This window comes from Dryobates pubescens, chromosome 9, assembly GCF_014839835.1.
Source record: "Dryobates pubescens isolate bDryPub1 chromosome 9, bDryPub1.pri, whole genome shotgun sequence".
Lineage (NCBI taxonomy): Eukaryota > Metazoa > Chordata > Aves > Piciformes > Picidae > Dryobates > Dryobates pubescens.
In genome coordinates, this window is record NC_071620.1 from 37914533 (window position 1) to 37936883 (window position 22351).

Consider the following 22351-nt stretch of genomic DNA (forward strand, 5'->3'; position numbering starts at 1 on the left):
AGCAGGGTATCTCACCTAACCCCTGTGTAACAACTCACAGCTGGGGAGCACTCAAAACAGTTTTAAGCTCATCACAACTGATCTCTGTCAGTAGCTGACATCATCAGAATTAAAATAACTGCTGCTTATTTACATGTCCTTTTGGACCAGCTGTTACATTAAAATGGTAAAAACATTCTGAAACAACAATTACTTCAATATTCTCTATATTAAAAAAAGAGAACAGGGACACACCCCCCAATCTTTGGGCAGAGAACAGAAAGAGCCAGCAGATTGTTACTGCCAAAGCTTTGTCCAGTCTATGCTATAATCTTATGTCAAGAAAAAAAAGAGGTTTCAAAACTCCCAGTATGTGCCCATCAAGTTTTTTCCTCACACTAATTTAACACAGAAGTCATCCTCCAGGTTATTTCCACTCCTCTATTTCTTTCTCTTCATCCATCTTACAAACGCCCTCCCCAGGAGTGGAAATTTACTTGGGCACAACTATTACCATCTCTCTTGTGTATGGACTTAAACTGATTCATGTTCCTTGAAGATATCCCACTCATATTGTTTATCAGATGGAAGCAGAATGTCAAGTATTAAAGCTCAGTCCAAAATTAATTGTTTCCCTTCCCAATTTCACCCACACACTAAACCACAAGCTCATGAACAAAAAGCACAGCATCACTACAAAAACCTGAACTCAGCAGCCTGTGCACATATCAGAGTACAATATAGCAAGGAGAGTATGAATTAACAAGTACTAAGAGTGTCAGAGATGAAGAACAAAATGAGTATGCTGGCAGGGAGATGCCAGAATTCTTCAGCTTTGACAGGGTGCAAATTCTCCTCTGGAGTAGCAATACAAACATTGATCTCCCTCTGGAGTGTGTCACCTTTGATTTTATGGGGCATTAAAGTCCAACCCCTTGCCAGATTTAATTTCTCTAAACCAGAACAAAAAGACTATCCTAAAGAATAGTCTGGGATCAAGGACATAGATCTAACTCAACAAAAAAGGCCTAATATACAGTCACATGCATTCCCCATTTAAACCCAGAGGATTCTGATCTCAGCCTAAACTTCCAAAAAGCAGAGGAAGAAAAAAATTCCACTGAAAATGGCAAAAGGTCTGAAAATTTTAACACAATTATCTACTTCTAGCACATACAAAAGCTGAATATAGACAGCTGTGAGAATACAGCCATCTCCCAAATCCTCACCGTTTTCTAAGGCAGTTTGGCAAACTTGGCTTGCTGTAAGACACAGCCACCACTGAAAAGTGCAAGTCCTCCAAAAAGCTTAGGAATGCTCAACATTAAAAGGAGCAGCACAGCAACTGCATCCAATGGAGAAGCAGCAGCAAATCAAAGCCACTTTACTTAGCTTGAAAGCACTGATAAGAGTTGGAAAGAATATTGCAAGCTGCAAAAAGAGAATATGCAGAGAAATCAAGATCTCCACTTTGGCCTGTGCCCCAAGATCTCCATCAGCACACAGCAATCAAGGCACAACATTTCTTCTTCAGTCCTTACTGCAGAGATTTGCCCTCAATTTCTGACTGCCTAATCCTGAAGTAATTTATGATAGTGGTAGCAGGTGTGCAAGGAAGAATCCTGTAAGCTAAGCATGTCTGGCAGGGAAAAGAAGGGGATGTGAGGGTGAAATAAAGTCAAGGCAGTTCTGCCAGCCTGTGCAGAAGAGAGCATTTCTCCTCCTTTAGAATAAATAAATAGATGGAAATATTCAAGTGAATCCCCTTCCTGTTGATAGGCTGCCAAACATCCACTTAACTGCTGTTGTCTCCTCAAGTTCTTACTTTGTAACCTATCTTTAGCTGTTTAATTAACTGGAATTTTCACAGTTTCCAGTATATCCACTTGCAAACCCTAACCTGCCAGCAAAAAAAGAAGAAACAATAAAATTAAGCATTTCTGCCATAAAAGCTCTGTGTTAAACACTCAAATAGCTCTTAGCATTCATTTGACTTTGTTTCCTCCCTCACTTCTCTACATCCATGATAAGACTGAATACTTGCATCAAATGGAAGCAGCCACAGTGGGTGGAAACAGCAAAAAACAAGTGCAAGTTTATCTTGGTCAGCTTCCAGAACTCCAGAAAGCAAACAAACAAACCAACCCAACAAACAAAAACCCCACCCCCCACACACATACAAACCCCCAAACCAACAAACAACAAACCCCAAACACACCAAAACCCCAAACCTAATTATATCAAGTCAAATAACAACCAAACACACAAAGTCAAAAGAGATATGAACAGCTGAACCAAGCTGAAAACAAGAATCGTGCAGACGAGAGCCTAGATGGGCTTTGAATAGGTGACAGTGGCTTTGCCACCACAGCTGGCCACTATCAGATACTACAAATCAAAGCCCAAGGTTTAAGCTGTGCACATCACAGCTACACATCTTCACCACACAACTGATTTAAATAGTCTAACAGCTGCTTTATTGATTTGTATTGAAAATAGTCACACTAAGTGGAACGCATGCTTGGGCACAAGGCAAACCTTTTGCCCTTCACCACTGTCTCTATTTTTAAACCCTCCTGACCTCTGCCACTGCTTTTCTAACATATCCAGCTAAAGCTCTTGAATGCTCATCCAAAGAGCATTCTGTACTACAGTTTCCACGTCACAAGATGGTAGCTTGCTGCAAGCTGGTTAAGGAAAGCAGTGAAATGTCTGTATGAGAGCTGGAGAGAGCAGAAAAAGCATCACAACAGATGAAGCGGTGTGCACAGAAATGAAAGGCAGGCAGGAATGCAGGTGCACAAAAGTGGCTTTAGGACTCAACTTGGGAGTTTTCCCCATCAGCCCTAGCAAACACAGGAGTTCTCTGGTTTTGCAGCATCTGGTAATGAGAAATGAAGAGATTATCTGGATGCCTCCTGTGGCGCTCATCTTGCCAAGAAAATCCTCACCCTACAAGAGAAATCCTTGCTAATGTGATCAAGATGTGCATACTTCCAGTGCAATCAACAGACCCAAGTTCTGTGTTGGTCAGAGAAATGTTTCATAGGCTAGTCCTCAGTTTCTCCTCAAGTAACAGTTTAAAATAGAAAATTAATTAAAAAAAAAAAAAAGACAAAAAATATCCCTAAATTGTACTCTTCACCAGAGAATGGCATCTTTGTGGGTTCGGAGGGATTAAGGCAGGAAAGCACTATTCACTGAGTCATGGAATTGTCAGGGCTGGAAGGGACCTCAAAGATCATCCAGTTCCAAACCCCCTGCCATGGCCAGGGACACTTCACACTAGATCATGTTGTTCAGAGCCACACCCAGCCTGGCCTTAAAAACCTCCAGGGATGGGGCTTCCACCACCACCCCGGGCAACCTTTTCTCCAGTGTCTCACCACCCTCATGGGGAAGAACTTCTTCCTAACATCCAATCTGAATCTACCCATTTCTAGCTTTGCTGCACTGCCCCTAGTCTTATCACCACCTGACATCCTAAAAAGTCCCTCACCAGCTTTCTTGTAGGTCTCCTCAAGATACTGGAAAGCCACAATAAGGTCTCCTTGGAGCCAATGTGTTCTCCCGACTGAACAACCCCAACTCTCTCAGCCTGTTCTCATAGGAGAGGTGCTCCTTTGATCATCCTTGTGGCCCTTCTCTGGACACACTCCAGCACATCCATATCTTTCCTGTAATAGGGGCTCCAGAACTGGATTCAAGGTGGGGGTCTCAGCTCCCTTGACCAGGTTCTTCTGTGAAGAGAACAGAGCTTTCCCAGGTGTTTTTAGTTGTTTTGGGGTTTTTTTTGTTTGTTCTGATCGTTATTTGATTTTGGTGAAAGCAATATTCTCTTTGTACACCAACATACCCATTTCTCTCCCTTTTTCAGATGTTCGAGATGTCAAAGACCACCACTGCTTGTGCTGAAGTTTGCCCAAGGCACTTCACACCCACTCCATCAAACATTGAAGATTGAGAAGAAGAAAAGCGTTTATAATTCACAGCATGACACTTCATATCCAGGCAGGATCTCATCTGTCAGTTGCACAGACTTGAGTACCTTTCCAAAAAAATAATCTAATCTTTGCAAAGCTGCAAAAGGAAGTCATTTTATGGAGAGAGAAAGGTTCTGAAAGGTAAAGCAGTTTGCCCAACATTATATGCCTGGTAGAGACCACGGCAGACTAACAAAACTCAGTTCTCTTGGCATGTCTGTCAGTATAGATTGTTCTTCCCAGGGAGTGTTTGAAGAAGAGAAGAATTTTACCTTGTTATTAAAGAAAAGAGTAGAATAGAAAAGAATAGAAAAAAGAAAAGAAGAGCCCCTGAATACCCTTCCTTGGCCCCAACCCATTTCTCTTGACACTTAGCAGATGGAGAGATGCAAACATTTGAAAACAAAACCACAGCTATTTCCTGTAGGACACTCCAAACTTGTAACTTGGATATTGGGCACTAATCTGCTGTTTTCCTTCAGTTACTACTTTTGCAGCAGTTGTAGGGGAACCAGAACAGACAATCCATTTGCAATCCACGTCATCTAAACCAATAAACAGGTAGGGAACAAGGGGGAAACCCCACCCAAGGCAACTGCTTTTCCTATCATCACAAGCAAGGAAGGCTACAACAGTGTTGGCATGCCAGAATGGGTAAGCTCTGTTCATCTCCTGTGATGGTACATGTCTTTGTTAATACCCACAGAAGACTTGGAAAACACATGCCCGGTACTACCTGAAAGCTGCAGAGGGCATAATGCCCCAAAGCATGAATCAGCCATTTAATACTGTGATTCAATATGTTTTGGAGTTTTATCTCTTAGCATGTTTTCATAAAACTCCTGGAAATCTACCCCTAGTCCTAAATTTAGCCTGAACTTGCTCCTATTGGCATCACAGGAAAGAAAAACCCAACAAAAACCAAAACCCAAACCAAGACCCTAAAAAGTTATCTGTTATATTGTAGCTCAAACCTAAACATTTCTTTCCTTTCCAAGTTAATAGATAGGAATTTCAACTTGAGCCCTGTAAATAGCTTTATTTTTGACACACTATTGTAACTTTTATGAGGTTCTCTTTGTGAAGTTCATGGAGTCTGCAACGTACAGTAGTTGGAAGTCACCCACAAAACAATTACAGCTGCTGATGTGAAATATCCTTGCCAAAGGAGCAGGCTATGAAAGCCACCACTTCGAAACAGAAATGGGCCAGATGATCACAATTATTACAGCAGTAACAATGCTAAGTTTCAATACTGTGACTGCACTGCTATGTAAAGTCTCAACTGAAACAGTAAATGGATTATCAGAAAAATTACTCTGATGTTAATTTCTTTCAAAGATGGTACAGGCTTGAATGTGGACAGGTATGCAATAGTGTTAAACAAACAAACAAATAAACTAAGTACAAAAATTATTTTAAGGTTCTTCAAAACAAATCAGAACCCAAACCCTGCCCCAGTAAAGTTCACCTTCTGAAAGAATTTTTAACCTAACTGATCAGTTCCTCAAAACATCACCTTTCAAGGGTAAATCAAGTTAAGAGTTCGTTTAGAAACTAATCTCAACCACCAACCTAATTCTCCATCTCCTAATGCTGCAAACCCAAGGAAATTTACCCAGAGGGTCAAGACAGAATAAACAACAGTATAAAAGTAGAGGTTTCACAATACTCTTAATTGGGTGAAGAGCTGTAGCAGTGAAATCATCACTACTTCTGGTTCTCTACCTAAAAAGACCTGGGAGTTATGCATTCTTTTTGTCACAGCTAGGATCAGAAATAAAACCTCACAGCACACAATCTCACTGCCTGTTAAATTATGCATGAGTTGAGCACTCAAAAATCCCATTACTATATGTGGAAGCGTAGAGGCACAAGGAACACTGACATCAAGCAGGGCAAGCCCATCCACCATCCCGCTCCTGACCTCCCTATCTCCATCACAGCCACTTTACAGGGCAGCTTCATACTCGGGAAGATAGGTTATGAAGCCTCTAAGACTAAAGAAACAGGAGCATGAAACCTGCCTTAGTTTAAAGAGCAGACAAATAATTTTACTTCCCAAGGGAAGTAAAATAAAGATGCTCTCATGGAATTGGAGAGAAATACAGAATTGTATTCAAAATTATACTGGAAAATACAGACTAGATGAATCCTTCACACCTAATCCATGTACAGGATACATGAGAACTGCCCAAAACTTTCCCCCAACCAGACTAAACCACAAACCCAGTGCTCCTTTTCTCCCTCCCATTAGGCCTAAGCAGGCTAAGATCACACAGGGAAAATTAGTCAGGACTCCTGAAGGCCACAAACAGGCCTCCTCCACCATGTTGCCAGAGAAGGACTCCCTATGGAGAGCCGAAAGGAGGGAGAAAAGAGACCGAGTTGGCCTTGCTGCAAATTTATAATGAGACAGGAGGATTACAGGATTGAGCAACAAAATTAAGTTTTCTGGTCGATCCCTGGACCTTTCTGGTCCTCCTGGAGGACTCCACTCTGGATTTTTTCCTCAACCACCTAAAACCACCACAAAAAGCAGATTAAGTGGTGACACCAGCTAAATTAGTGACAAACATCTGAAAAGCATAAAGGAAAAAAAATACAGAAAGCAAGGATGGGGAAACAACTATGATACTCTGGCAGACTTCTGCAGAGATTTTCTTTTGTTTGACAGGTATAAATAAGTTCTAGCCTCTGACTGAAAAGAGGTAAAAAAAACAACCCCAGCTTTCACAGTCCATCAAACAAGCCTAAGAAATATGTAAAGAAACTGCCACTAACTCATCTCAGTGTACACAGCAGAAAATAGCATGTTCTTCACTTCACAGCTAGATTTCAAGAAGTAGGTGTTCAGCAAGAACTTGGTGGGGAAAAAGAAGTAACCATATAAGGCAACAAAAGTAGAGTGTTTTGGTGGGGTAGGCAGACATCTTACCACACAAAGCTTAGCAACTTGAACATTAGGGGAGCCTCAGATAACCCTTTTGGCTAGGAAGTAACACACAAAGCAAGGTTCCTCACACCCAAGTGGAAATCACATTTCTTTATGTTTACCTGTCTGCTTTCAAAAGCAGGTTAGATGGCAGTTCAAGGAGCTGGTTGTGCTGCACGTCCAGGACCTCCACTTGCATTCGCTCGAGGCGATCTGGTAGCCTTCCCAACATGTTATGTCCAGCCAGCAGCTTACGCAAACTGCTATTGTAGAACAACCTTAGGAAAAGAGAATTAAAGACAATGAGAGAAAAACCTAAACCAAAGAGTTGCTTTAGGTGTGAGATTACAAGAAAGTGATTCAGCCAACCGATTAGCAGACATGGTATTAATTACGCACAGAAGCAAGAAGGTCTTCCCACTCTCCACCAACTTCTCGAAAAGGTTGTTCAGAGACAGGGAAGGAGGTTTAAGGATGACTCAGGAGTGAAAGTAGTGAGACAGGGTTATCTTATTGCACTGTATAAAACATGAATACAGAAGCACGACAGTGAGGGAGGTAATTGCTAACAATGGCTGCAGAAAACTGCACATGTGGGATCCCCCTGGCTAATGGGAGAACTTCAGAAGTGTAGGCGAAATCACTAGTCGCCCCACAAACTTCATATTGCTTTATTCATCATGTGCTGACTCATAATCCAATGCATTTCCCTGCCCCCCATTTTCCTTTTCTAATACCAGACTAGCATAAAGCCTCCTTTTCCTGTTCTATAGTGAATGAAATTTATCTAATCGGCTTTACTTTCTTGAGCTTTCACAAGCCATAGATGACCTGGAGTCCCATCCTCCTGCTCCATTTTTCTTTTGAGGGACTGGGGGAGAAGCAGAGGGGGAAAAGAGGAGAACATGAAGACAGAAGAACAAATTCAAAAAGCTAAAATTTGCAGTATAAACTACATAAGTTTAAAATCTGCACCTAAAGACCACAAGAATGGAGGGACTCTTGATTTTGAATGGGAAGCACTTTCAGCAAATTGGGAAAAAAAAAGACTCTCTTCATCTGCCACCTGCCTTACATTCCCACTACTGTACTGTTTAATCTGCCAAGTCTGTGCCTCACGCTGAACTGTTTCAATCAAAGACTCTCCAATTACTCAGCATTAAAGCAAAAATCTTCCCTCTGTTGCAATGACCCAAATACACGTAAAGAGCCTCCCTGCTCCTTCCCTACAATACATCAGGTCATCGGATTATCGTGCCAAAACCATCACTGAAGTACACTGAGTATTTCCCCCTTGACAGATACAGTCATGTTCTGTATCTGTATTCCAGTGTTAACAGTTATCTCAGTTGGCTGGATTGTCGGCATGATGACCCTGGATACAAGACAACGGTCAGTCACATCATTCCAGAGGGCTCAACACAGGGTGGAAAGACTTACCACACAGTGATAAACAGATCTGTTACAGATTTGTCATTTAACCATTTTAGTTTCACTCTGCTTTTACTTGAAAATCACCCTCAGTTACAGATTTACCTTTCTGTATTATTTCCTTTCTTAATCACACAATGTTAGGGGTTGGAAGGGACCCTGAAAGATCATCTAGTCCAAGCTCCCCAGCAGATTAGGATGACAGGAATGCATCCAGGTGGGTTTTGAATGTCTCCAGAGAAGAAGACTCCACAACCTGCCTGGGCAGCCTGTTCCACCACTCTGTTACCCTCAGCGTGAAAGCCTTTTCCCTTATGTTCATCTGTTTAAAGAGTTAAATGAACACAGTATCAATCACAGTGTGTTTAGATTAGGTGCAACCTTCAACCTTCCAGGAAACTGCTGGTCAGGCAAGGTTTGAACATTTGTGTTTAGAGTTGCAAGTATTCTCCTATAGAGTCCTGCTCACTCAGTTCACAGGTTTTCAGAGTGCTGTTTTACGTAGAAGGAAAAGCACAGAGCAGTGCACAGCAACATTAGTGCACTACCTGGGCACTAGTGTTTACCTGATACTCAACAGTAAGTCTTTATGGTTGACCAGTTGCTTTTGAATCCAGCTCCAAATTTCTCTCAAGTTTAACAGACATGAAAGCTTGTGTTTTGAACTGGGCCTTAAAAGTGAGCTGACTTATTAGGAGCTAAGCTATCTAGACACATACTACAAAGATGCTTTCAAAGCATAGCTTTCAAAGATAAGCTATTTCCTGGGGTTAATGATAAGATGGCAGGAGAGACAAGTGGGATGTTGACTGTACCTAATTTCAGCTAATCATTAATCTCCCAAAGATATCCGGCATGCCTTAATAATCCTTGCTGTTATGAAGTGCAAACGAAAGCCAAGTGAACTTTTGGTCCCCTCACCTTCTGGGCAGGCACAGATTCACTTTGCATGAAAGAAACAAAGGGATTAATATTCTGCATGTTAGTCTATCAGTGTGCTCTGTACATCTCCTCAGCCTTTTCTGCCCACATTCCTGACATCTTTTGACACTAAACTCGGACAGTTTACACCATATAGCACATTCATCTGACCTAGACAAAAATGTACTTTTTGGTTTCTAATGCTCATCCATCTTGTAGAGCTCTGTAAGGAAAATACTTACTAGCTCATCATATACTAGCTGTCTCCAATCTTCAATGTCTCTGCACAATCTCACCCTTTGTGCTCAGTATTTTCTCTTTCACAGCCTCATTTGAAGGGTACAGAGCAGACAAGAATGATAGCTCTCTTCCAGTGAAGCTAGGGACTTAAAAATTCTCAACACTAGCACCTGACCAGTACACTCAACTGCAAAGAGATCTCTCTAGAATAAAAAAATAAAGAACTAATAAAAGTCATTCATTATTTAAACTCAACTCCTATTTTCCTTCCTGATTTCCTACCATTTCTATTTTTCAATTTTAAGTTTAGACTCTGGGAAATGTAATCATCTTTGCAGTGAAGAAGACTGCTCTCCTTGCAGGAGTTGGCTTGCTTGATGTGACTTTCACCTTTTCCTCTTAAACAGGGCTATGAACTGGAGTCTCTAGGCACCACTGAAACGAAATTGCAAGTTCTGGGTCTCTAAACTGTCATGCAAAGTTGTGGCTGTAAATATTTAATATTTGGTATTAAAAATGAAGGACTTTCTTGCCTGAACAGTCACGTGAACAGCTTCAAAATCCCACCTGAGTTCAAAGGCACTGCTTTCTCTACATGAAAGTAAGAGAAGAAAGGCTGGGTGGAAGCTTGAGGCATGATGACACCCCACATGGTAAAAATAAAATCCAACAAGAGATAAAATGGGTCTGACAATCACTAGAACAAGCTAAACACTGAATCAGCAATTATTTCTGAATTGCTTATCCTGTTCCACGGTGTGGAACTAGTCTGCAAGACTCACCGGGCAGGCAGCTCACGTATCCGATTGTGGCCAACATCCAATACTTCCAGTTTCCTGCTGTCACATACCCACTCAGGCAGGTTTTCCAGGTGATTTCTATGAATAAAGAACACCAACAAGTGTAACTAAAAGATAATTGAGATGTAAAGGCTATTAAGAATACAGCCTCAAGAGAGATACAGATACCTGCAGGAAATTTACCAGCTATATAACGTTTGCTATGAGTTTGTATCACCTCTTCTTATCCAAGGCCACTACCAGTGCAGTAGGGTCCTCAGCAAGAGGACAAGAAATCCATCAGCTTTATTACCATCTGCCTAGATGTGCGGTCATGAAGGAAATGGGAGAAGCCACTTCCAAGATAATGGGGAAGAAGTATCAAATTTGAGGATGAAGAAATGTCTTTTTTTGTGAGCTACTCCTCAGAAGGTATTCGCATCCTACACAGTTGAAACACATCATTAATTGTTATGATCACCCTCAACAGCTCAGGAGTGCTTTAAGCAGACTTTTTAATAACGAGATTGTCACTTCACACAATCCAGAATGCATTGGGTTGGAAGAGACCTCTAAAGATCACCTAGTCCAACTGCCCTGTAGGGACATCTCCAACCAGATTAGGTTGCTCAGAGACTCCTCAAGCCTGACCTTGAATGGCTCTAGGGATGGGGCTTCCACCACCTCCCTGGGCAACCTGTTCCAGTGTCCTATCACTCACATATTCTACAACTTCTTCCTAATGCCCAATCTAAATTTATCCTTCTCTAGTTTAATACCATTGCCCCTTGTCCTAGTGCTGCAGGCCCCTTCAGACACTGGGAGGCCACTATTAGGTCTCCCCAGAGCCCTCTCCTCTCCAGGCAGAACGACACCATCTGTCCCAGCCTGTGCTCACAGGAGAGGTGCTCCACCCCTATGATCATTTTTGTGGCCCTTCTCTGAATCCTCTCCATCAGGTCCATATCCTTCTTGTGTTGTGTGCCCCAGTCCTGGATCCACACAGCAGTCCAGATGAAAATAAGTAATTCCATAAACAAGACAGATGTTAAGCACTTGTATGAAGTGTTTTCCTCATGCAGTCCTTAAACTATAAAGCAAACTCAACCACCACTTCTTCTGTTTCTTTCCTTACTATACCTCCCTCATTAAGGTGAGATTTATGGAGGCATTCAAATGGCAACTGCAGACACCCCTGCAGCAGCCAGGGCTGTGGAGAACAATGATAAGCTGCAGGAGCTGCTAAACTGCTGAGTAAATTATCAAACTGGCATTTATGCTGGGCTTGTGACACACAGATGTCCAGAAAACAACTTCTCTTCATGTCTCATTCGTGCACACTTGAGTCATCATGTTTTATCTCTCTAAGACAAGGAATCTTTCGATCAGAGAAACTCTTATCCTTTAATGATAAATAAAAAAAGAGTAGTAAATCTGTAAAATAGAAACTGGGAAGAACTGGCCAGTACTCTTAGAATCAGTTTTCTCTAATCACAGAATAATAGAATGTTAGGGGTTGGAAGGGACCTTGAAAGATCATCCAGTCCAACCTCCCTGCCAGAGTAAAACTACCTAGAGTAGGTCACACAAGAACACATCCAGGCAGGTTTCGAATGTCTTCTCAAAAGGAGACTCCACCACCTCTCTAGGCAGCCTGTTCCAGTGTTCTGTCACACTCACAGGGGAAAAAAGTATTTCCTTAAGTTCACATGGAACCTCCTACGCTCCAGCTGGCACCCGCTGCCCCTTGTCCTGTCATTGGACATCACCAAGAAGAGCCTGGCTCTGTCCTCCTGACACTCACCCATTACGTATTTATAAACATGAATGAGGTCAGCCCTCAGTCTCCTCCAAACTAAAGAGACCCAGCTCCCCCTGCCCTTCCTCACAAGGGAGATGTTTCACTCCATCACCTTTGTGCCTCCATGCCAGACTGTCTCAGTCTCCTCCTCCTTCTTGAAGTGAGGGACCCAGAACTGGACACAATATTCCAGATGCAACTCTCAAGTTTCAATTGCTGCCTGCACTCCCTCCCTCCCAGTAAAATGTCATTTTTCCCATAAGCCTCATTGATGGATATTTACAGTCCCAAGAATAAACCATAGTCTTACCTAGAAATATCCATGTAAGCCAGGCAATTAGGAACTGGGTACACATCAAGGTGAACAAGTTCTAGGAGAAGATAAAACACAAAAACACAAGTAGTGATAAACATTTGCACCTAAAGGGCTGTTCCCCAAGAGTTACTTCAGGCAGCTAATGCCCAGAGAGTTCAGAACAAGTTAGCAACAAGCTCTGATGATGTAGACCTTTGTAAAATGAGTTCTGTTTCGTTATTATGACAAAGTCCATTTGCTCTGATACACTGCACTTGCTATGACAGACACAGTACAATTGATTAGAGGAGAAACTGAAGGAGTTTTAACCTTGCATGGCAAATACTCATTTTTCTCATTTTTATTCCAAAGCTATTACTTCACTTCTGCCAACCTCTGCCCAGAGTAGTCAGTCACAAACATGCTCTGGTTTTTTCACTGGTTGTTAATGGTACAGTCATGGGAAGTAAGATTCCCCCATTCTGCAACAGGAGAATGCTGCAAGTCATGACAAGATCCAGAATATTTTTCAACACACTACACAAGCTTCCATGTCCCTGGGGAGTTCCTGGTTGCAGGAAGCCTTACAAACCTCTCATAGCATCTCAACTACCGCTAGTAATCCTATATACTGACTGCTTCAACAGCATTTCATATCCTTCGATAGCTGATGGTTAGCATTAAGGTTGAAACAAAACCAGCAGGTACCTATTCAGGCCTATGGAAAATCCACTGAAGTGTAACAAGCATCATGGTGCCAAGGCAGCTGAGGGTGCAGAGAGGATAGCCAGGAAGAACAGCAAGACCAAACAGGCAGTTGATTGCAAGACAGGGGTTGAGCTGGATTCTCAGCTCACATTGCACAGCACATGCTCAGATTATGTTAACTTTTCTCAGCTACAAAGAGCCTGGCATGAATACTTAATGAAGACACAGGCTTGGATATCATTAAGATGACAGCCTCTTGAAGGCAGTTCAGACTGTTCATCAAAATCACACAGCTCTCTGAGCTTTCATTTTGTTTATTCCATACCAAACTACTCTAAACAATAAATAAATAAATAAAAAGGTGGTGAAAACAGAGTATTTTAAGCAGCTTCCAGAGACAGATCAAACAAATCCTATTCATGGAACACAGGAGTCATTCAGCTGGAAAAGCCTGCATTATCTGTATTATTCAATACAAAATAAGTTACTCATAGATTTTGTAGTTTCCTGGCCAGAGTAAGCAATCTAGAAGTAGTAGCAAAAATAGATATTGTTTTATTTTGTCTCACAAACAGCCAGGTATTCAAACTTTCTCATCTCCAAGGAGAAGCAATAAATTCATTCTTTGCCTTAGTAAAGCAACACATTAATACAACACGAAGAGCTGGCAACTTCAAGATCCTTCCTTGCTGAGACAGAGAGGGATTTCAGCCCAAATTGTAAGACTGTCAGTTTTGAGACCTCCAAATAATTAGCCTATTGTTATCTTGTTATAGTTTGAATATCAGATGATAAAGTTTTCCAGAGAATTCCAGAACATAATGGGCTAAGCAATTCCCCAGAGGGGTGGACAACATACTACAAAACACGTTTATCCTATCCCATTCACCTGCAAATACCTGGAGTTACAGCATGTTCTTGCTCTCTCTCCTGTTTTTCCCTCTCTGCTCTTAGAATTTGCCTTTACTTTTCTCCACCAACCACTGTTTGGGTTATTGCAGTGGTGCAGTGGGGGAGGTAAGGCAACATGGCCTTCAGGCTGCTGTGTACAGCAGGGTGTACAGGGAGGGTGTTGTGCTGTTGTTGAGTTATACAGCTATGTAAATACACTTTTGTAGATCTTTATTACCCTTTAATGCTTTTATATTTAGTTTGGGTTTGTAAATAATAATTTCATTTAACTCCCTAAATTCTCTGTAGTGTGGTGTGGTAATTTGCTCCTTGGGGTAAATTCCAAATTGCTGTGTGGTGCAAAAATCCAGACCACCACATAGCTGCAAGCCAGTTTTGAAGCTCAGAGCCGCCAGCAGCATGACACAGCATGTGTGAAACCTTTTCATCCAAGGGTCACGTCAAGAGCCTCCCGGTTCCTCCTGATTATATGCACTGCACTCCACAGGCATCCCACAGGGAGTCAGGTACAAAGCCAGAAGCTGGATGACAGCACCCCAGCTGCCCTGAAAAAAAGGCACTTACCATTTGAGGAAGCATACAGTGCTTTGAGAAAATATCCACTGATCTTGAGGGTCACCAGCTGATTCCGTTCACAGTGTAACACTTCAACGTTGTTAAAAATCGTTGCATCCAACTCCCCAAGCTTATTGTCTCTGAGATCCAGTTGGGTCACATGATGCAGAAAATCTATTTCAGCAGCCTCCAATCCCCTAATTGAATTCAATCTTGCAGACAAAAAGGGAGATTTTTAAGTGTAGGTACGTGGTACTTACAAATCAATGCTCAACTCTACAATCAGTTGCATTGGATTAAATTAGCATGCCTCTGGGTTCTGATCAAGGTTGACTTCAAACATTTTCCCCTTTGTCACTAATTTACATGCTGGATGCATTCACTCTGCTGTTCTACCTATTGTGACAACGGAATAACAACGACTAGCTCCTTTCTAAACTACACTGAAAACTATTGATAGAAAGCTCTGCATGGAGGTAAGTATTGATGTTATTGTGCCTATAAAAATAACAGATGACCTGGCTGTTAACTTGTGCCTGACAGTTTGGAAAAGAGCAAAACCTCTACAGGTCCTGCTGGCCTAGCACACACTGGAAAAGCCTGGCAGAGGAGTAACCTGCAGATATTGGAGTCTCTTGCCTCCAAAAGAGGCCAAATTGAGATTTATGAATTCTGATCTATTCACCTCTCATGCTGCCATGTTCCACAGCAAGCAAATTCAGAGACCTGAAAAGGGTTGGTAAAGAAAAGAAAGCAAAACCCCAGGGCATGTGGGTCTGTCAGATAAAGAGAACAGGTTTTATCACATCTTCACTGCAGCGCATCAAGGACGCCAATACTCAGCAGCTTCCCAGAAGTTACAACGGAATGCAATTATCTCTAAGCCAGTAGTGTTTGAGACCACAGAGCACTCCAAAGAGGTCAGCTGGAAATTCCCAGCTCCGATCAGAACACTAAAAATCAGTATAGCAACATCTGCTTGCCCATGAAGGATAAGGGCAAATACCTACAGCTCTGTTGGCTCTCCCAGTTTCAAAGAGATGCTGTCTATGTAACAGTTGTGTATTCAGAACAGCTACAATTCACAGTTAAAAGAAAATGGGTGATGTTTCCCCTCCAAGACATGACCTACTTTTCCTGGTTTTAATTTACAAGCAGTGATTCCTTCTGATTTCAGCAAAGCAAAGCATTTCAACTGTGCAGCAAGCAGAGTTTACAAACATCTAACATTCACTTATTCCAGGTAGAGTCACAAGGAACTCTCTTCGCTGCTCAGAGCAGAAAGGATGTGGCAGACAACAAAAGGGCTGGAACTGCACCATGTTGGAACTCACAGCTCCACCACAGCATCCCTAATCTGAGGCAAATTTATTTATTTGCTTTTAACATACATACAAAACCAAAAAAGTAATTTAACCCCACCAAAATGCTTCAGAATTCATTCATTTTAGGGAAACAAAGGCTGTTTCCACTTTCCCAGTCTGGGGGAACTTCACTACATTGCTATGGCTTTTCAAATATGATGGAAAGCAAGCCTGGCAACTTCATCCACCAGTTCCCTCAGGATCCATGGATGGATCTTGTTAGTTCACATTAACATGTGCAGCTTCAGATTCTTCAGGTGGTCTCAAACCTGACTTTCACTTTACACTGTAAGTGTTTTCATTTTCCTAGCTCTTGCTTTTATTTTGTTTAACTGGGGTGGTCTGGTGAGAGCCCTTGCCAGAGAAGACTGAGGCAAAGCAGCTGTTGAGTACTTCAGCCTTCTCCTTACCACAGGTGATCAGGTCTCCTATTTCCTTCCAGAGAGAGCCCACATCTTCCCTAATCTTTCTTTTATCGTTGACATACCCACAGAAGCTTTTCTTGTTGCCCTTGATGTCCCTGGCCAGATTTAATTCTACCTGGGCTTTAGCTTTCCTAGTCTGGTTTCTGGCTACTGAGAGATGTTCCCTACATTCCGCCCAGGATACCCTGTTCTTGCTTCCACCACCTGTAGGCCTCCTTTTTGTGTTATCCATGCAGGCCACGTGGCACTTTTGCCTGCCTTCCTCTTTGTTGGGACACATCACTTTGGGCTTAGAGGAGGTAATCCTTGAATATCACTAGCTTTCTTGGGACCATCTCTCCTGAAGTGCTTTATCTACAGTACTCTCCCTAGCAGACCTCTGAAGAGGCCAAAGTCTGCTCTTTTGCTGCTTAACTCTCCTTGTTGCCCTAAAGGTCCTGAACACCACCATTTGGTGGTCACTGCAGCCAAGGCTGCCCTTGAGTTTCACATTCTCCACCACCCCCTCCCTTGTTGGTGAGAACAGGATCCAGTATAGCACCTTTCCTCCCTGGCTCCTCAACATCAATCATTTCGATCCACTTATTTCAACATCCAATTATTTCAAAATTAGTTACTTAGATCCACTCATTTTTTCCTCTTTTCCAAATACCTACCTTAGATCCACATGTTTAATATGAGGCATCCTTTTTAACACCTGTAGGTTCAGGGTATCCATGCAGTTCCCTGACATACATAGCTTATCCATGGCAGTCAGTTTCTCCAGCACCCCAGGAATGTCGGTGAATTCATTGAAGGACAAACTCACGTAGCTGAGCTGATGCATATGCTCTAATTCATCAGGAAGGGACTGGAGAAAGTTGCCATCCAGTAAAAATGTCTGCAAGCTATTAAAAGCCACAGAAGGGAAGAGAGAAAAAAAAATAGTGAGTGACCTGTTACATCACATTTAAACACAGATCTGTTTCAGTTACAGTGACATAAACCATACAGAAGGGCAGAAGATAAATGTTAAGCAGCAACACTTCAACATCTGCTACAGAAGATAATCGACCAAATAATTAAAAGCCTCAGGAGCTACGAGATGTAGGCTATGTTAGACACTTGTAGCACCAAAGATCTATAGATCTGTGCCTTGTGTGATGGCTGAAGCACAGAAGCAAGCAGGTTGAAAGATGGTCACCGTGAAGGTGACCATTGCGTGAAATGCTGGAGCGTGGAAGTGCTTCAAGACACAAAGTCTGCTTCCCCTCATCCACAGTTCCTCTGCCATACAGACCTGCAAGGCAGTCTGCTCTGACAAAATCCAGTAAGTTTGAATCATTTCTCAGAGCAAGCTTATGTACAGGCATGGAGCTGCTTGTTGCCTTTATCAGGCTGTGTACAGTAAGTTTTAAGAAAGTACTTGCTTGTGCATTTCGCCTACAACTGCTGGAACACTTCTGAGGGCGTTGCAGGACACGTTGAGTTCAGTCAGTGTTGGGATACTGCAGACTGCCACTGGGAAGTCTCCTAAATTATTATTGGAAAGGTTAAGGCTCTTCAACTTGGTGAATCTACAAGATAAAACACATGAAACAGAAAATAAATAAAGGAGACAAATAAATGCAGTATAAAACACACCAATCTGCCATGCAATAAGGTAAGTTTAGTTACATAAGGGTAGATCACAATTATTTTCAGTTTAGGTACTTGGAACAACCCATGGAACTGCTAAGACACTCAAGTTCAACACCACTGGTAAGAGTTCATCCATGTTAAGGTGGCACAGAGAAACCAGCCCTCCTAGTATATATTCCTCTAAGAAGAAAACCTCATGAGACATGTCATTTCTTCTGTGGCATCTAATTCTGTAGTAAATCACTGGTATTTTTCTCAACACACTTCTTGCTAGTAAGACAGTCCTAGTGACACTGGTTACAAGGTGCAGGAAATGCTCAGCCTGTTTGAAGAATACATTTTGGTGGCGCAGCTCAGCTCCCTTCACGTGAGTAGATACTGCATTTCAACACCAACTCCTATCATTAGAATAGGTTGGTTTGAGTACAACTGGGAAATGTGCTGAATTAAAGCAGAATTTAGCAAGTCTTCTGTAGTAACAGAGAAAAATTCTTAAGCACTCACAGTATCACTGTGGCTGGAAAAGATCTCATCAAGTCCAACCATTATCTAACTCTACCAGGGCCAGTACACCACCATATCCTTGAGCACCTAGATGGCTTTTAAATACATCCAGGGAGGAAAATTCCTGGGGCAGTCTGTTACAGTCTTTGATAATCCTTTTGGTATAGAAGCTTTTCCTAATATCTAAGCTAAACCTCCCCTGTGTAACTTGATGCCATTTCCTCCTATCCTATCAGCTGTGACTTGTGAGAAGCCACCAAAACCTACCTCTCTACAACCTCCTTTCATGGAGTTCCAGAGAGTGATAAGGTTTCCCCTCAGCTTCCTTCAGACTAAACTCCAGCTCCCTCAGCTGCTCATCCTAAGACTTGTTCTCAAGACCCTTTGCCAGCTTTGCTGCTCTTCTCTGAACCTGCTCCAGCACTTTGATGTCTCTTATACTGTGGTACCCAAAATTTAACACAGTACTCAAGGTGCAGCCCCACTGGTGCTGAGTGATTGCTTAAATACAATGCTGAAGCCCACAGAAAGTTCAACGTTTTGTCTTTGAATTGCCATGAAACTCTGGCAAGTCCTTTGATTTATCACATCAGCCAACAAACCAACTTGCTTGTGCTTGCCTTATTAAAGATGACTAAGATCATTCCAACAAAAAACCCAAGAAAGGGACAATCCGATTATCCAGCCTGCATGTTCAGCAACATTCTGATGGTTGCCTAACAACCTCTGGGAGGTATGCCTGAAGGGGAGTAAAGGATGAATTAAAAGATCTGAGTCAGGTTCTGATAGATGGGAGGAAGTTTCTTTTCTGGCATGGTTTACACCAGGACATTTTATTTAGACTTCATTTTCCCTTTGTTAAGGCCCAAGTCCTCTACTTGTGCGAGCAGGCTTTCACATAATACGACGACAGAAGCAGAGCTGCACCTATGAACAATGCTATTCCATATGAAAGTAATCTCTGACTGCATTTGCCAGTGCATCCACAGCCTCTGCACCAGCCCAGCACATTCCACCTCAAAGCACTTTGTCCTCCTCCAAACGGGAAACACAATAAATGCACCAAGCATTAAAAGGTTAAAGAGTTTTAATGCCAGAAGACTCTCTGAAATCCTTGCCAGCTACTGCAATCAACTGGCACACATCTTTAGTATTGCCTAAATCAAACTCATGTCACTGACAAACTCAGTATGAGAACTTCAGCAGCACTTCTGCATCATGTATTTCAGTGCTTTCTATTAGTATTTTGGAGCAAAGATGGAAGAAAATAAAATGGGAAAGTCATGGCCAGAGTTATCATGGATTTTGAACACTCTGTGCCATGCTGGAGGCAGAAGAAGTTTGGAACAGAGTTAGATTAAGTCTTGCAATCAAATTACTGCTGCAGGGAAAAATGTTACTGTGCAGAAACAATGACTAATGTATCTCTAGAGGGAGAACTGTAAAATAAAAAGGAAACTAGGGTAAGCTAGTTAGAAAAAAAAATAAATGCCTATTTTAAACACTGTATCTTCATAGTCCTCTAGGTTGGGAGAAAGGGATTAAAAATCTTGGACCTATAACTTACACTCACATTGATCTTGACTCTAACTGTAGATTTAGGCCACAGATATATTGCCTTGAAAAGTGGGATGATTCTGTGGTTAAATAGCTGGCCTGCATCTTACTGAAAGTTGGCTGCAAATACCAACAAGAATGCTCTGAAGTGCAGACTCGAAGGCCTTCAGAAATACCTTTTTTTAAAGTATTTAAGTAAGTGCAAAAATAGTAGTGAAGCTAGGAAGATTAAGTCAAGATAACGAAGATGATGAAGAAACATCAAAATGCAATTATTCCAATTTTGAAGTGATGAAAAAAGAACTCATTTAATAATCAACACCGAGGGCACAGCCTTCTCCGGTGCTGCTCCAGACTCCCAGAAGGACAGTCTCAGGGCTTCTGCCCACTAAAAAAAGTGAGAACTACCATCTGCTAGAATACCTCAAACACAACCTCAAGGTGCTATTACAGAAGATCAAGCTACTAGAAAAAGGAAAGATGACAGGGGTGAGGAAGAGAGTGGTGTTATAAAGGAAGCCAGAAGTACATGAAGTCCAATGCAGTGTTCATCTTGCAGGTTCTCTGCGCATATTCCTGTGTATAATTGTCCTAGGCCAAAGAAGAAAACAAAACATCCCCCCAAAATGCATCTGGATTACACCTCTACTACCCTAATGGGGTAGTTTATGTGTGTTTATTAATGGTCTTCTGAGAGTAATCTAACTACAAAGGACACAAACTGAACTGGTTAACAAGTCTATATAGTACGTGAGGGTGAGCAGCACATCCAGTATTGGACATACTCACACAGGGGCTGACAACACACACACGAGAACATCACATAATCCACAAAGCAGAGTTCACTGTTAAAGCACTTTTCAAGAAAAACTGGCAGGCAGACACCATAAGCTTAGTCAAGAGATTAATTTAAGACAGCTGGAAAGAAAGATATTTTCTTCCTCCTTTGTAAACATGTTCATTTACAAAATGCTAGTCACATTTCTTCTCACAGGGAACAGTCAAGTACAGAACATTACCAAGCCATTTGCTCAAAGTCAGGACTGAAGTTTACCTCTCATCTTTGGCCACTCACTTCCCACTCTCCACACTGCAAATGGGTTGGTGGCTTTTTCATGATGGAGCAGTGTCATGCTGCACATTCAAAATGCTGAAAGGTTTACTGTTGCAGCCACTGTTCTGAGGGCAGCTGCTGGACGCATGCAGAGTGCATGATTCCTTAGCTGACCAGTTCCTTAGCACACTGCCTAGAGCAAAACAGTAACGTTCCATGTGTGCCAACAACAATGTTCCCACGTTGGCACCTTTGGATTGGAACATGCTGCAAAAGCCACCTCCTTGACATGCTGGCACCTCTTGCTGGGAAAAGATTTTATGTGGTTGGATTTCACTGGTTAAGTGATTGATAAAGGAAATATAAGCAGCCACTCTGAGCAATAGTTATTGGGAATTAGGGACTTATGTTAGGAACAGCTTCAGTTAGGGCTGCTAGGGACTCCTGCTTTTGTTAGTTGGCTTCTACTGGCTAGGCTTTGGTGTAGGGATGCTGTGAGGGGTATGCTCAGGACTTCCATTAGCTGCTTCATCTGTTAAGGGCTTCTGTGACTTCTGCTGCAAGTGGGGCCCTGAGATTCTGTAATGCTAGGGATTCTACAATGCAGCAATAAAGGACTTCTGGGAAGACTTCTGAGAGTCTCTGCTCTCTGCATTTCTGGAATCTCATTGCTATACAGCAAGGGGCTTTGTGACTTCATCCCAAATCGAGTCAAAGAATAAGAGTTTACAGTGCTCTTTATATCTACATGGATATACAGTCAGTAGCACCAGTACCACTTGTAGCAGCAACAGAAATAAGGTAGGAGATAAGTATATTACAGGCTCAAGTTCTCTCTTACTGTTGAGTTTGCACAGTGTCATTCTTTAAATAGATTATACAGAGCAACATCTTGGCTATTTTCTCACACCCAAATCTTTAGTCCTACCAGAAGCAGGGGCACATATGGATGCTGTCCCCATGGCATTTCTAGAAAGGAGAAAAGGCACAACATCGCTTATTTGAGGCATGACATTTTAATAACCTCATGTCAAGTCCACACACATGCCTTACTCTTCTCCCTCCTTCCCCCATTCTAAACTTTGTTATCTGCTAAAAAGTCGACCTGCAGAACAGCACCTCTCAACACGCTGTGCTCAGGTAGCTTACTAGGATGCCTATTTTAACTACCAATACATAACCCCTCATTTCTCTAGAAAGAAATAGTCCTACTTCAAGCTAGAGCAAAATGTTGACAGATCAACCCTTGGGTTTAAACTTGCAATATGACTGAACACTAATTGCCATA

General features: G+C 42.1%; 1 protein-coding gene across 1 annotated transcript in view; it reads right to left on the reverse strand.

Moving 5' to 3' along the window:
• PHLPP1 (PH domain and leucine rich repeat protein phosphatase 1) overlaps positions 1-22351 on the reverse strand; it is a 144540-nt gene that overhangs the window by 21872 nt on the left and 100317 nt on the right. The window contains exons 5-10 of the mRNA XM_054164072.1: positions 17738-17884; positions 16985-17215; positions 14549-14751; positions 12380-12440; positions 10272-10367; positions 7020-7175 (exon numbers count right to left, since the gene is read on the reverse strand). Coding sequence (XP_054020047.1) covers positions 7020-7175; positions 10272-10367; positions 12380-12440; positions 14549-14751; positions 16985-17215; positions 17738-17884 — 894 coding nt within the window. The remainder of the gene's footprint in view (positions 1-7019; positions 7176-10271; positions 10368-12379; positions 12441-14548; positions 14752-16984; positions 17216-17737; positions 17885-22351) is intronic.